At 36.0% G+C, this 13,269-nt stretch overlaps 1 protein-coding gene and 1 pseudogene across 1 annotated transcript; both read right to left on the minus strand.

Annotated features, from left to right (window-relative positions):
• Positions 1 to 2,330: 2,330 nt before the first annotated feature.
• Positions 2,331 to 2,553, minus strand: LOC117149961 (annotated as a pseudogene).
• Positions 2,554 to 6,834: 4,281 nt separating this feature from the next.
• LOC117149962 lies at positions 6,835 to 7,057 on the minus strand (the record flags this gene model as incomplete). The annotated part of the gene is made up of 1 exon (XM_033316860.1): positions 6,835 to 7,057. A coding segment is annotated over one exon (204 nt), but the record flags the coding sequence as incomplete, so codon positions are not given.
• Between the last annotated feature and the right edge of the window lie 6,212 nt (positions 7,058 to 13,269).

Here is a 13,269-nt window from a genome sequence, read left to right on the forward strand (position 1 = left end):
TTCATCATTACAGTATTTCAATATTTGTAGGTCTATTGTTCATATTTCCCACGAGTTGGAGAGAAATAAACTGTCCACCCGGGCAGAGATCCGCAGTACCCGGGTAAGGCTAACAATACCGGGCGGAAGCCACTTGCCCGGACTCTCCGTTAGCGACTGGGCTAGTTGTTTCCCGGGCCCACAGCCTGGCAGACTCTCCGGCCCGGATATGTGGAAATTTTTGAGAGTTGCCAGCTCCAGCCCAACTACGATTAGCCAGCACTCTTAGCAGAGACATGACCTTACTAAGAGCCTATTTCCAGCCGCCCTCGAGTGAAGAGTGTAGTTGCCCTTCCAGTAGTGTGTCACAATTACGGCGCGTTCCACCGTTGGTGGCGCGTTGATCCCCTTGTGATACCTACTGGCATGGCGGCCAATATTAGACACATTAAAAAAATTAATGAGAAGAAAATAGATAAAATAAATGAAGGCCGACAGGAATTAGACATTGACACTAATTAAAGAGAAGGTCCTCTACAAAAATTATAAATTCATTTTAAACCAACCAAAAATGTAGAACAGACAGACTCTGACCACTATTACAAAACACAATTCAAAAAAGAAATGAAAAATAATTAACTCTCAATTTTACAGGCTCCTGGTACCTGATAACACCACTGCTTATACTAATCACAGCGGTTCATGGACAGCGAATTCAAATTAATAATATTGACACCAACCGCGGATATCTCATTTTTTTGATAAGCCACCAAGATACCATCCTCCTTTGAACATCATTGCTTAAAAATCAATTTAACTGAAATAGACATCGTGGTTGACTAGTTTGAGCAAAGACTACGAACCGATTACCATGCAAATTAAATGCATTTTTTATTATTTAAAATTTATTCGGAGATAGACTTTTTCACTTCTATTAATAGACACTTTATTGGTAGCTTATCTTTGGCTTGAAGCTTTTACGATCTCGTCCCGATGCAGACTGTTCTTTTAATTATTAATCCTGATCCAAAATTAACCTCGGCCTTTTGATTCGAGCTTTTTGAACTTTTATGTTTAGGATAAAAGTTTTATGCTGAAGTTATTTCAAAGCATAGTGAAATTTAAATATGAGCAGCCTAAGTGTTGGCGACAAGTACAAGGGCAAAAATTGGAGTTTAATATTTGTTTATTAACTGGGGCAGATTGCTATATTTACGGGTTGGATAACTCTCCCCCTTCTAAAATGACGCGCCCCGCTTAATTTCGCTTAAACGTTATCTTAATTCTGTTAAAAATTCTTTTTCAGTATTTAGATTTTTGAGTTCTGGCCGCTTTTGTTTGGTTACAATTATAGTATTTCTAAATTTTATTATTAATGTAGTAAACAAATACAAAATGATTCAAATTAGTTATATTACTAACATAATTGGAGTTCGTAAGTTATTTCTCATTGTGACCTTTTATGTATCCTGATTCTAGGTCGATTATTTCTTTATAAAAACTTAAATTAGTTACGTGGAATAAGTCGGTATATGATTCATAAGTAATAACAACCTTTTTGTCTTTGAACTGGAAAAATTCGTATATTTCTTTTATATCTTGCTGATAATTTAGAATCAAATCGTGTGTTTATCTTAACATAAATTTCGCCGCCAATGTTATAGTTTCTTAATGTGTTACGTTTCTGGTTATGGTAATTGAAGTCTTTTTTCTGTTTGTCTATTAGTTTGTCTATGTTCTCAAGTCTAGTTTGTTCGAAAGCTTCGGGTTTGGTTGATACTGTTCTACCAAAGAACACTTCAAGTGGTCTTCTTTTTGTTACGGGATGAATGGTGTAGTTATATTCGTACACTGCTGTTTCTAGTTATTAAGAAAAGTTTCTGTGGGTTCCATCTTTTTTGATACATCTCATTATTTTAGAGAGTGTCGAATGCAAATAAATAAACGGCTAAAACTACCTGCATTAAAATAAATAAAAAAGGCCAAAGATGCAGGAGGGAGAAGGAAAAAGGGCCAGAGGACAGGCCAAATTTGTTGATAAGGGGATAAAGAGAAGCAACAGATAAAGAAACAGTCGGGGATGCGTAGTTAACCAACTAGAAATTTGAATGATTAATTCCCTTTCCAGCGAACTCCTCAACTGGTTATTGCTATATGCAGTACTGTTTTGTTACGAAATTCGATCAATAATATAGGAAATATAAAAAGGGTATATAGAGATAAAATTCGACATATTTTTTGTTAAGATTTAGGACCTAAATCTGTAGTCATACTAATGGATTTTCGTTTCTGGCTGCCATTTAAGTCTTTTTCGCGTTACTAAATAGAAGTACTACTAAACCACTATTCTCCGGGTGTCCACACCTCGAATCAGGCCAACGTATGGTGGTGCTTTTGGTCGGGATAGTTCTCTATGGACTGAATGGATCGCGATGTGGCGGCGGTAATGGTTGACGATACGTCCATAAACCGATATTTCTTCTCATCGCGATAGAGTAAGGGGTAGCAAATGATGCCTTAGTAGAAGACGAGGCAGAGAAAGATAACGGTGAAGATGATGGCGATGACATTTTTAATTTATTTCGAATTTACGATTGAGCACGAACGCGGGTCGAAATCAGTTCGTTGGAGTAAGGACATCCTTTTTGTCTTTCAACAGGAAAAAATCGTGATTGGAGTAATCAATTATTTCTGAAGTGGTTATCATTACAAATTAAATAAATTTTCTGTAATTATAAAAGAAATATAATATATTTTAAAACTTAATATCGTCTTTGTAAATAATTCTGTTTCTACTATTGATTATTATTTTGGTAGGTAGGTTTTCCTTAACAACCTGTTTCTTATAACTTGTTTTTAGTTTATTTCATAAACTGCTTGCCCTACATTATATTCTTTTTCCTTATTAACCTCAATATGTGTTTCTAACATTTTTATTTTTTTTTTTTTTATTATTTTTTAAAATATTTTGTCTTTTATGTTCAATTTTATTATATAGGGTATCAAAAGGTTTTTGATTTGTTGTAGAATGAATGCTCTGATTGAATTCTTTTGCAACATTAATAATTATTTCTGAATATTCAATGAGACTAAATTTTTCTTTTATGCAACGAGCTAATTCTGTTAATGTAGAATGTGCCCTTTCAACTTGTCCGTTCGAGGTACTGTGTCTGGGGTCTGCGAAATGTAGAGTTAAACCACATCTTTGTACAAAGGATTTAAATTGAGTAGATATATTCCATTAATTTCATGAATACATTTGGCCAATAATAAAATTCATTGATTTGTTTATGATTTTCGTCTAGTCCTCTTTGAGCACGACAATGTTTTCTTCTATTATGATAGCCTTATCTTCATTATTCTCTACGTCCTGCAGTTCGACACCAACAGCCGTTGGCACACTCCGATTGGGAGCATTTTTTGGTGTTACCACCAAAGTAGGCCGCTATCCGTCAAGGAGACGGTCCTCAAATTGTCTTGCGACATTTCCCGCAGTCAAGGCCTGCGGTATTTCAATATTTGTAGGTCTTTTGTTCATATTTCCCACGAGTTGGAGAGAAATAAACTGTCCACCCGGGCAGAGATCCGCAGTACCCGGGTAAGGCTAACAATACCGGGCGGAAGCCACTTGCCCGGACTCTCCGTTAGCGACTGGGCTAGTTGTTTCCCGGGCCCACAGCCTGGCAGACTCTCCGGCCCGGATATGTGGAAATTTTTGAGAGTTGCCAGCTCCAGCCCAACTACGATTAGCCAGCACTCTTAGCAGAGACTTGACCTTACTAAGAGCCTATTTCCAACCGCCCTCGAGTGGAGAGTGTAGTTGCCCTTCCAGATACCCTTGTGATACCTACTGGCATGGCGGCCAATATTAGACACATTAAAAAAATTAATGAGAAGAAAATAGATAAAATAAATGAAGGCCGACAGGAATTAGACATTGACACTAATTAAAGAGAAGGTCCTCTACAAAAATTAGAAATTCATTTTAAACCAACCAAAAATGTAGAACAGACAGACTCTGACCACTATTACAAAACACAATTCAAAAAAAAAATGAAAAATAATTAACTCTCAATTTTACAGACTCCTGGTACCTGATAACACCACTGCTTATACTAATCACAGCGGTTCATGGACAGCGAATTCAAATTAATAATATTGACACCAACCACGGATATCTAATTTTTTTTGATAAGCCACCAAGATACCATCCTCCTTTGAACATCATTGCTTAAAAATCAATTTAACTGAAATAGACATCGTGGTTGACTAGTTTGTGCAAAGACTACGAACCGATTACCATGCAAATTAAATGCATTTTTTATTATTTAAAATTTATTCGGAGATAGACTTTTTCACTTCTATTAATAGACACTTTATTGGTAGCTTATCTTTGGCTTGAAGCTTTTACGATCTCGTCCCGATGCAGACTGTTCTTTTAATTATTAATCCTGATCCAAAATTAACCTCGGCCTTTTGATTCGAGCTTTTTGAACTTTTATGTTTAGGATAAAAGTTTTATGCTGAAGTTATTTCAAAGCATAGTGAAATTTAAATATGAGCGGCCTAAGTGTTGGCGACAAGTACAAGGGCAAAAATTGGAGTTTAATATTTGTTTATTAACTGGGGCAGATTGCTATATTTACGGGTTGGATAACTCTCCCCCTTCTAAAATGACGCGCCCCGCTTAATTTCGTTTAAAAGTTATCTTAATTCTGTTAAAAATTCTTTTTCAGTATTTAGATTTTTGAGTTCTGGCCGCTTTTGTTTGGTTACAATTATAGTTTTTCTGAATTTTATTATTAATGTAGTAAACAAATACAACATGATTCAAATTAGTAATATAAATGAAATTGATATTTTCCAATTGTAAATTTCAATAAATGGGTTTAAAATATTATTGTTGTCAAGAGTAAGTTCTGAGTTGTTGGATTTTATGTAATCTGATATTTCCAGATTCTTAAAGTGGTTGGTGGGTATGTACTCAAGTATTTTTTTTTCTATATTAGTTATGAAATATTATTTATTGTGGTTGCGGCGTTGAATGTTATCAAATATGACCCGTCCAATTGAGAATTGTTTACATTATTATTTCCATTTATTAGAATGGCACCTTATTGAATAATATTTATATTCTAATTTTTTCTCGTATTTTTGTTCAATTTGGGTTCTCTCCATTTAGTAAGCGGGTAAAACTTAAACTTAAAATACCACAGTTATTAAAAAGTTAATTCTTAAAATTAGATATTTCATAGAAAGTATTTTCGCATTTTGCGACCTGATTGCTTATTAGTAATTTTTCATCGTTATGTGAAATGGACCTGGCATAATAAATTTCGCATCTATTAGTTATTACAGGGTATTTTATATAAATTATTAAGAGTTCGTTATGTAGTACAATTTTGAATACGCAGATATCCATTAGATCTGCAACTATTACAGGCTTTTGTTGTTGGTGATTTAATATTTCTTTAATGTCTTCATTATTTAACATTTTTGTATTAAATACATCTATTTTTGCCAGTGTAATAGTATCAATAATGTTTTGCACTTTTGCAATTTTAAATTTTTGGTTATTGTTTTCAATTAAGTCGTTAATTTTATTATGTATTGTAATGAAATCATCGTGATCCGGAGTTCCAGCTAACCATTTCCAAAGAGTGCCTAACTCATTTATTCCCCTTTTTGATCTAGTTGATAAAAGCTGTGACAAAATTAATTCTATTAATTGGAGTTCGTAAGTTATTTCTCATTGTGACCTTTTATGTATCCTGATTCTAGGTCGATTATTTCTTTATAAAAACTTAAATTAGTTACGTGGAATAAATCGGTATATGATTCATAAGTAATAACAACCTTTTTGTCTTTGAACTGTTAAAATTCGTATATTTCTTTTATATCTTGCTGATAATTTATAATCAAATCGTGTGTTTATCTTAACATAAATTTCGCCGCCAATGTTATAGTTTTTTAATGTGTTACGTTTCTGTTACGTTTATCTTAACATAAATTTCGCCGCCAATGTTATAGTTTTTTAATGTGTTACGTTTCTGGTTATGGTAATTGAAGTCTTTTTTCTGTTTGTCTATTAGTTTGTCTATGTTGTCAAGTCTAGTTTGTTCGAAAGCTTCGGGTTTGGTTGATACTGTTCTACCAAAGAACACTTCAAGTGGTCGTCTTTTTGTTGCGGGATGAATGGTGTAGTTATATTCTTACACTGCTCTTTCTAGTTATTAAGAAAAGTTTCTGTGGATTCCATCTTTTTTGATACATCTCATGATTTCAGAGAGTGTCGAATGCAATCTTTTGACCTGACCGTTTACAGTGCTTTTGTGAGGTGGTGTTTGAAAAATGTCTATATTGAGTTGGTCTTTGAGCATAAAAGTTATGGAATGTGAATTTAAAGATTTTTCGTTGTAGAGGGTACGATTCGGATTCTTAATTCATATTGGGTTGCGTAAAGACGGTACAAAAAAGGTCGCTATATTCCCTCGACTCAATTACCACAATTTGGCTGTGTCCCACAAAAAAAAAAAAAAGAACAGAGAACACAGCTGTGAATAAACGGCTAAAACTACCTGCATTAAAATAAATAAAAAAGGCCAAAGATGCAGGAGGGAGAAGGAAGAAGGGCCAGAGGACAGGCCAAATTTGTTGATAAAGGGATAAAGAGAAGCAACAGATAAAGAAACAGTCGGGGATGCGTAGGAAACCAACTACAAATTTTAATGATTAATTCCCTTTCCAGCGAACTCCTCAACTGGTTATTGATATATGCAGTACTGTTTTGTTACGAAATTCGATCAATAATATAGGAAATTTAAAAAGGGTATATACTACTAAACCACTATTCTCCGGGTGTCCACACCTCGAATCAGGCCAACGTATGATGGTGCTTTTGGTTGGGATAGTTCTCTATGAACTGAATGGATCGTGATGTGGCGGCGGTAATGGTTGACGATACGTCCATAAACCGATATTTCTTCTCATCGCGATAGAGTAAGGGGTAGCAAATGATGCCGTAGTAGAAGACGAGGCAGAGAAAGATAACGGTGAAGATGATGGCGATGACATTTTTAATTTATTTCAAATTTACGATTGAGCACGAACGCGGGTCGAAATCAATTCGTTGCCACGAGAACGGGACGCAGACGCAAAACAGAGACTCGAGAATCACACAAAGCTACAAGAAAACAAGACAAAAACCTTTGATGTCTTCATTATTTAAAATTTGTGTGTTGAATAAATCAATTTTTGGCTAGTGTGATAGTATCAATAATGTTTTGTAAGTCAAATGTTAATAAACGTAAACGATGTTTTCGTAACGGCAATTCTTTAAACAATTTGGAGTTAATAATAAATTGTTGTTTATTGTTTTAAATTAAATCATTTATTTTATTCTGCATTTTAATGAATTCATGGTGATCCGGAGTTCCAGCTAACCATTTCGAAAAAGGTGCCTAACTCATTTATTCCTCTTTTTGATTTAGTTGGTATCAGTTGTGACAAAATTAATTCTAGTATCTGTATTTCGTAAGTAATTTCCCATTGTGCCCGTATATTTCTTCTTTTCTTACACATCCTGATTCTAGATCGATTATTTCTTTATAAAAATTTAAATTAGTTACGTGGGATAAGTCGGCAAATAATTCATAAGTAAGGACATCCTTTTTGTCTTTCAACAGGAAAAAATCGTGATTGGAGTAATCAATTATTTCTGAAGTGGTTATCATTACAAATGAAATAAATTTTCTGTAATTATAAAAGAAATATAATATATTTTAAAACTTAATATCGTCTTTGTAAATAATTCTGTTTCTACTATTGATTATTATTTTGGTAGGTAGGTTTTCCTTAACAACCTGTTTCTTATAACTTGTTTTTAGTTTATTTCATAAACTGCTTGCCCTACATTATATTCTTTTTCCTTATTAACCTCAATATGTGTTTCTAACATTTTTATTTTTTTTTTTTTTTATTATTTTTTAAAATATTTTGTCTTTTATGTTCAATTTTATTATATAGGGTATCAAAAGGTTTTTGATTTGTTTTTGCAACATTAATAATTATTTCTGAATATTCAATGAGACTAAATTCTTCTTTTATGCAACGAGCTAATTCTTTTAATGTAGAATGTGCCCTTTCAACTTGTCCGTTCGAGGTACTGTGTCTGGGGTCTGCGAAATGTAGAGTTAAACCACATCTTTGTACAAAGGATTTAAATTGAGTAGATAAATTCCATTAATTTCATGAATACATTTGGCCAATAATAAAATTCATTGATTTGTTTATAATTTTCGTCTAGTCCTCTTTGAGCACGACAATGTTTTCTTCTATTATGATAGCCTTATCTTCATTATTCTCTACGTCCTGCAGTTCGACACCAACAGCAGTTGGCACACTCCGATTGGGAGCATTTTTTGGTGTTACCACCAAAGTAGTCGGCTATCCGTCAAGGAGACGGTCCTTAAATTGTCTTGCGACATTTCCCGCAGTCAAGGCCTGCGGTATTTCAATATTTGTAGGTCTATTGTTCATATTTCCCACGAGTTGAAGAGAAATAAACTGTCCACCCGGGCAGAGATCCGCAGTACCCGGGTAAGGCTAACAATACCGGGCGGAAGCCACTTGCCCGGACTCTCCGTTAGGGACTGGGCTAGTTGTTTCCCGGGCCCACAGCCTGGCAGACTCTCCGGCCCGGATATGTGGAAATTTTTGAGAGTTGCCAGCTCCAGCCCAACTACGATTAGCCAGCACTCTTAGCAGAGACATGACCTTACTAAGAGCCTATTTCCAGCCGCCCTCGAGTGGAGAGTGTAGTTGCCCTTCCAGTAGTGTGTCACAATTACGGCGCGTTCCACCGTTGGTGGCGCGTTGATCCCCTTGTGATACCTACTGGCATGGCGGCCAATATTAGACACATTAAAAAATTAATGAGAAGAAAATAGATAAAATAAATGAAGGCCGACAGGAATTAGACATTGACACTAATTAAAGAGAAGGTCCTCTACAAGAATTAGAAATTCATTTTAAACCAACCAAAAATGTAGAACAGACAGACTCTGACCACTATTATAAAACACAATTCAAAAAACAAATGAAAAATAATTAACTCTCAATTTTACAGGCTCCTGGTACCTGATAACACCACTGCTTATACTAATCACAGCGGTTCATGGACAGCGAATTCAAATTAATAATATTGACACCAACCACGGATATCTCATTTTTTTTGATAAGCCACCAAGATACCATCCTCCTTTTAACATCATTGCTTAAAAATCAATTTAACTGAAATAGACATCGTGGTTGACTAGTTTGAGCAAAGACTACGAACCGATTACCATGCAAATTAAATGCATTTTTTATTATTTAAAATTTATTCGGAGATAGACTTTTTCACTTCTATTAATAGACACTTTATTGGTAGCTTATCTTTGGCTTGAAGCTTTTACGATCTCGTCCCGATTCAGACTGTTCTTATAATTATTAATCCTGATCCAAAATTAACCTCGGCCTTTTGATTCGAGCTTTTTGAACTTTTATGTTTAGGATAAAAGTTTTATGCTGAAGTTATTTCAAAGCATAGTGCAATTTAAATATGAGCAGCCTAATTGTTGGCGACAAGTACAAGGGCAAAAATTGGAGTTTAATATTTGTTTATTAACTGGGGCAGATTGCTATATTTACGGGTTGGATAACTCTCCCCCTTCTAAAATAACGCGCCCCGCTTAATTTCGCTTAATCGTTATCTCAATTCTGTTAAAAATTCTTTTTCAGTATTTAGATTTTTGAGTTCTGGCCGCTTTTGTTTGGTTACAATTATAGTTTTTCTGAATTTTATTATTAATGTAGTAAACAAATACAAAATGATTCAAATTAGTAATATAAATGAAATTGATATTTTCCAATTGTAAATTTCAATAAATGGGTTTAAAATATTATTGTTGTCAAGAGTAAGTTCTGAGTTGTTGGATTTTATGTAATCTGATATTTCCAGATTCTTAAAGTGGTTGGTGGGTATGTACTCAAGTATTTTTTTTTCTATATTAGTTATGAAATATTATTTATTGTGGTTGCGGCGTTGAATGTTATCAAATATGACCCGTCCAATTGAGAATTGTTTACATTATTATTTCCATTTATTAGAATGGCACCTTATTGAATAATATTTATATTCTAATTTTTTCTCGTATTTTTGTTCAATTTGGGTTCTCTCCATTTAGTAAGCGGGTAAAACTTAAACTTAAAATACAACAGTTATTAAAAAGTTAATTCTTAAAATTAGATATTTCATAGAAAGTATTTTCGCATTTTGCGACCTGATTGCTTATTAGTAATTTTCCATCGTTATGTGAAATGGACCTGGCATAATAAATTTCGCATCTATTAGTTATTACAGGGTATTTTATATAAATTATTAAGAGTTCGTTATGTAGTACAATTTTGAATACGCAGATATCCATTAGATCTGCAACAATTACAGGCTTTTGTTGTTGGTGATTTAATATTTCTTTAATGTCTTCATTATTTAACATTTTTGTATTAAATACATCTATTTTTGGCAGTGTAATAGTATCAATAATGTTTTTCAGTTTTGCAATTTTAAATTTTTGGTTATTGTTTTCAATTAAGTCGTTAATTGGGGATAGTATCCAAGTTTCGTAATAGCGTTGAAGAGATGGCATAAGGTCAGAACCGCACACGGTGGGAGTCCAGGTGATTTTTTGGGATTAAGATCTTTTATGATAGATGCTATCTCACTTTGGCTGAATGTTACTGGATTTATAGGGGGCAAGCTTTTAGTTACTACAGGGAGGACAAATGAGTTGCTAGCAGGATTTGGTTGGAATACTTTCTGAAGGTGATCGGCGAACGCATTAGCTCTATCTTCGTCGCTGCGTATCCAGCTTTCAGAGGGACCTCGCAGTGGAACGACTGTTTCTGCCGGTGGCTGAATGCTTTTGTGTGCTTTCCACAAAGGGTTCCTTTTGCTGGTGGGCGATAGTTGTTTGATATATAGATGCTGGGCGTTGGCTTCCTCAAGCTTAAGTGCCCTGGTTAGTTTACGTGTTGCTATTTTTAGATGTTCTTTAGCCGTTGTGGATCTATGATTCTGCCATTCTCTTCTTAGTCTTCGTTTTTCAAGTACTAGCTGTTCGATTTCACGATTTGTCTTGCTATGATTTGTCATTTTGTGTGTGTCTGGAGGTGTAGAGGCCTTGGCTGCAGCAACAAGTGTTTCCTCTATCGATTTAACCAGGCGATCAACATCCTCGTCGGTTAATACTGTTTGAGTTGGTTCCATGTGAGTACAAACATATTTCGCGTACCTTGCCCAGTTGGTCCTGTTGCCTGTCAGCCTGTAGGGCCGCTCAGTTATATGTGGTCGGTGCCAGAGAGTAAGTAGAACTGGAGAGTGATCAGATGATAGTTCTGCAAGTGACTCGGCCGTAATATTATTTCTTGGAATCTTTCTTGTTATTGCGAAGTCAATGAGATCCGGTAGCTTATTTGGATCTGCTGGCCAGTATGTAGGCCTACCCGGAGTCACTTAATCGAGCTTGTTTCGCGGCTTAATGAGCGCGTTGTAAAGTTGTTTGCCCTTTGGGGTCAGAAGACGTGATCCCCAGTGCGTATGCTTGGCATTGTAGTCACCGGCCGCTATGAATCGCTCACCGAGTGAGTTGAAAAATTCCGAGAATTGGTCCTCAGAAACTACAAAACGAGGTGGGCAGTAGACTGCGGCCAGAGTGACGGGGCCGCTGCTGGATTGCATGCTTATGGAAGTGGATTGCAGGTAGTCCATTTCAGTTCTGTTATAAAGGTGGTGTTTAATGCGACTTCTGATAAGTATACCAGTGCCCCCATGGGCTTTGCCGTCCGGATGGTTTGTGGCGTAGAATAAGTATCCTGGGGTATGGAAGTTGTGCTTGTCTGTTAGATGTGTCTCGGAGAGGAGCATGACGTCAATATTTTTTTCGAATAAGAACTGGGCAAGTTCGTTTTTATGCCGTGAAACGCCATTCGCGTTCCACATAGATATTTGAAGTGGAGACATTATATTTATTGGGATGACAGAAGAAGCTGTATCAGCAAATTTTGGTTTCGCATAAGCTCTGGCATTGTGGTTTGCATGAATGTCATAAACTCTTTTAGGGTTTGCTGGAGTGAGATCATCATCGTTTCAATGCCAGTTGATATATGCTGCGTTTGTTCGTTCAAGGTAGTTATTTTCTGTTCTTCCCGAGTAGAAGTCGACTTTTGTGTTCACGGATTTAATTCCCGATTTTAAGGCACTAGCGAAGGAAACGCTAGGACTGGTACGATGTGTAGGGGGGGGTGCAGTGTAGGACGGGCCCGATTGTGGCGGAGTGTGAGCGATGTGGGTGGTCTGAGCGCGTATTGATTCTCCGCGTTTGTTAAGGCGGTTCTTTAGTTCCTTGTATACTACACAGCCACGCCAGTTCCCTGTGTGACTTTCAACGCAGTTGCTGCACATTTTAACAGAGATGTCTTCCTTGTTCTTATGGCAGTTCGCTGTGCTATGAGCTTCACTACAGACTACGCAAATAGATTTCAGCGTACAGTACGCCTTAGTGTGGCCATATTCTTGGCAGTTAGTGCACTGCACTGGGCGATTGCGCTTGTGTGGCTCTTCCACTGTGATACGCCGATGCAGTAGGAGCTGTAACTTGTAGATTGGATGAACTTCATTTTTTTTCAGTGTCTGGCGCTCTGGCTCCAACTCGATTTTGAACATTGGTTGTGGTTCCTTATTTTTGTTTAATAAGTTCATGACCATTTTTGCACTAAAGTTCTTTTCCTTGAGCGCTTCTACGATTTCAGTGATCGAAACAGTTGCCTCAATCCCTTTGAGAACAACCTGTAGGCCCCTTGCGCTTATTAGTTGGTATGTATAAAAGTTTTTTCCTGCTTCATCCAAGAATTTGGTTAGTAGACGATGGCTATCCTCGGTTTCAGTTTGAACCTTTGTTTCATTTATGTTCCTTCCCTTTTCTTAAAATGAGTTTTCTCCTATAAGTGTGTGTTTAGCTATTGAGCTTTTTCAATAGCTGTTGCGAATAATAAAAAACCGAAGAAAGTTTGCTTTTATAACGACAGTTTTTATTTTGCGAATAGTTATTCCTTTACGATAGCGATAATTGAAGGCGTAAGTTTGGTCTTTTCCGAAACACGAAGAATTGGCAACTGGCGGGGCAGGCAGCCGAAATGCAGCGCCCAAGCTAAACGTAGGTAGCTAACAACAACAAACAAGGAATAAGCGCC

Source organism: Drosophila mauritiana, unplaced genomic scaffold, assembly GCF_004382145.1.
Source record: "Drosophila mauritiana strain mau12 unplaced genomic scaffold, ASM438214v1 Y_05, whole genome shotgun sequence".
Classification (NCBI taxonomy): domain Eukaryota; kingdom Metazoa; phylum Arthropoda; class Insecta; order Diptera; family Drosophilidae; genus Drosophila; species Drosophila mauritiana.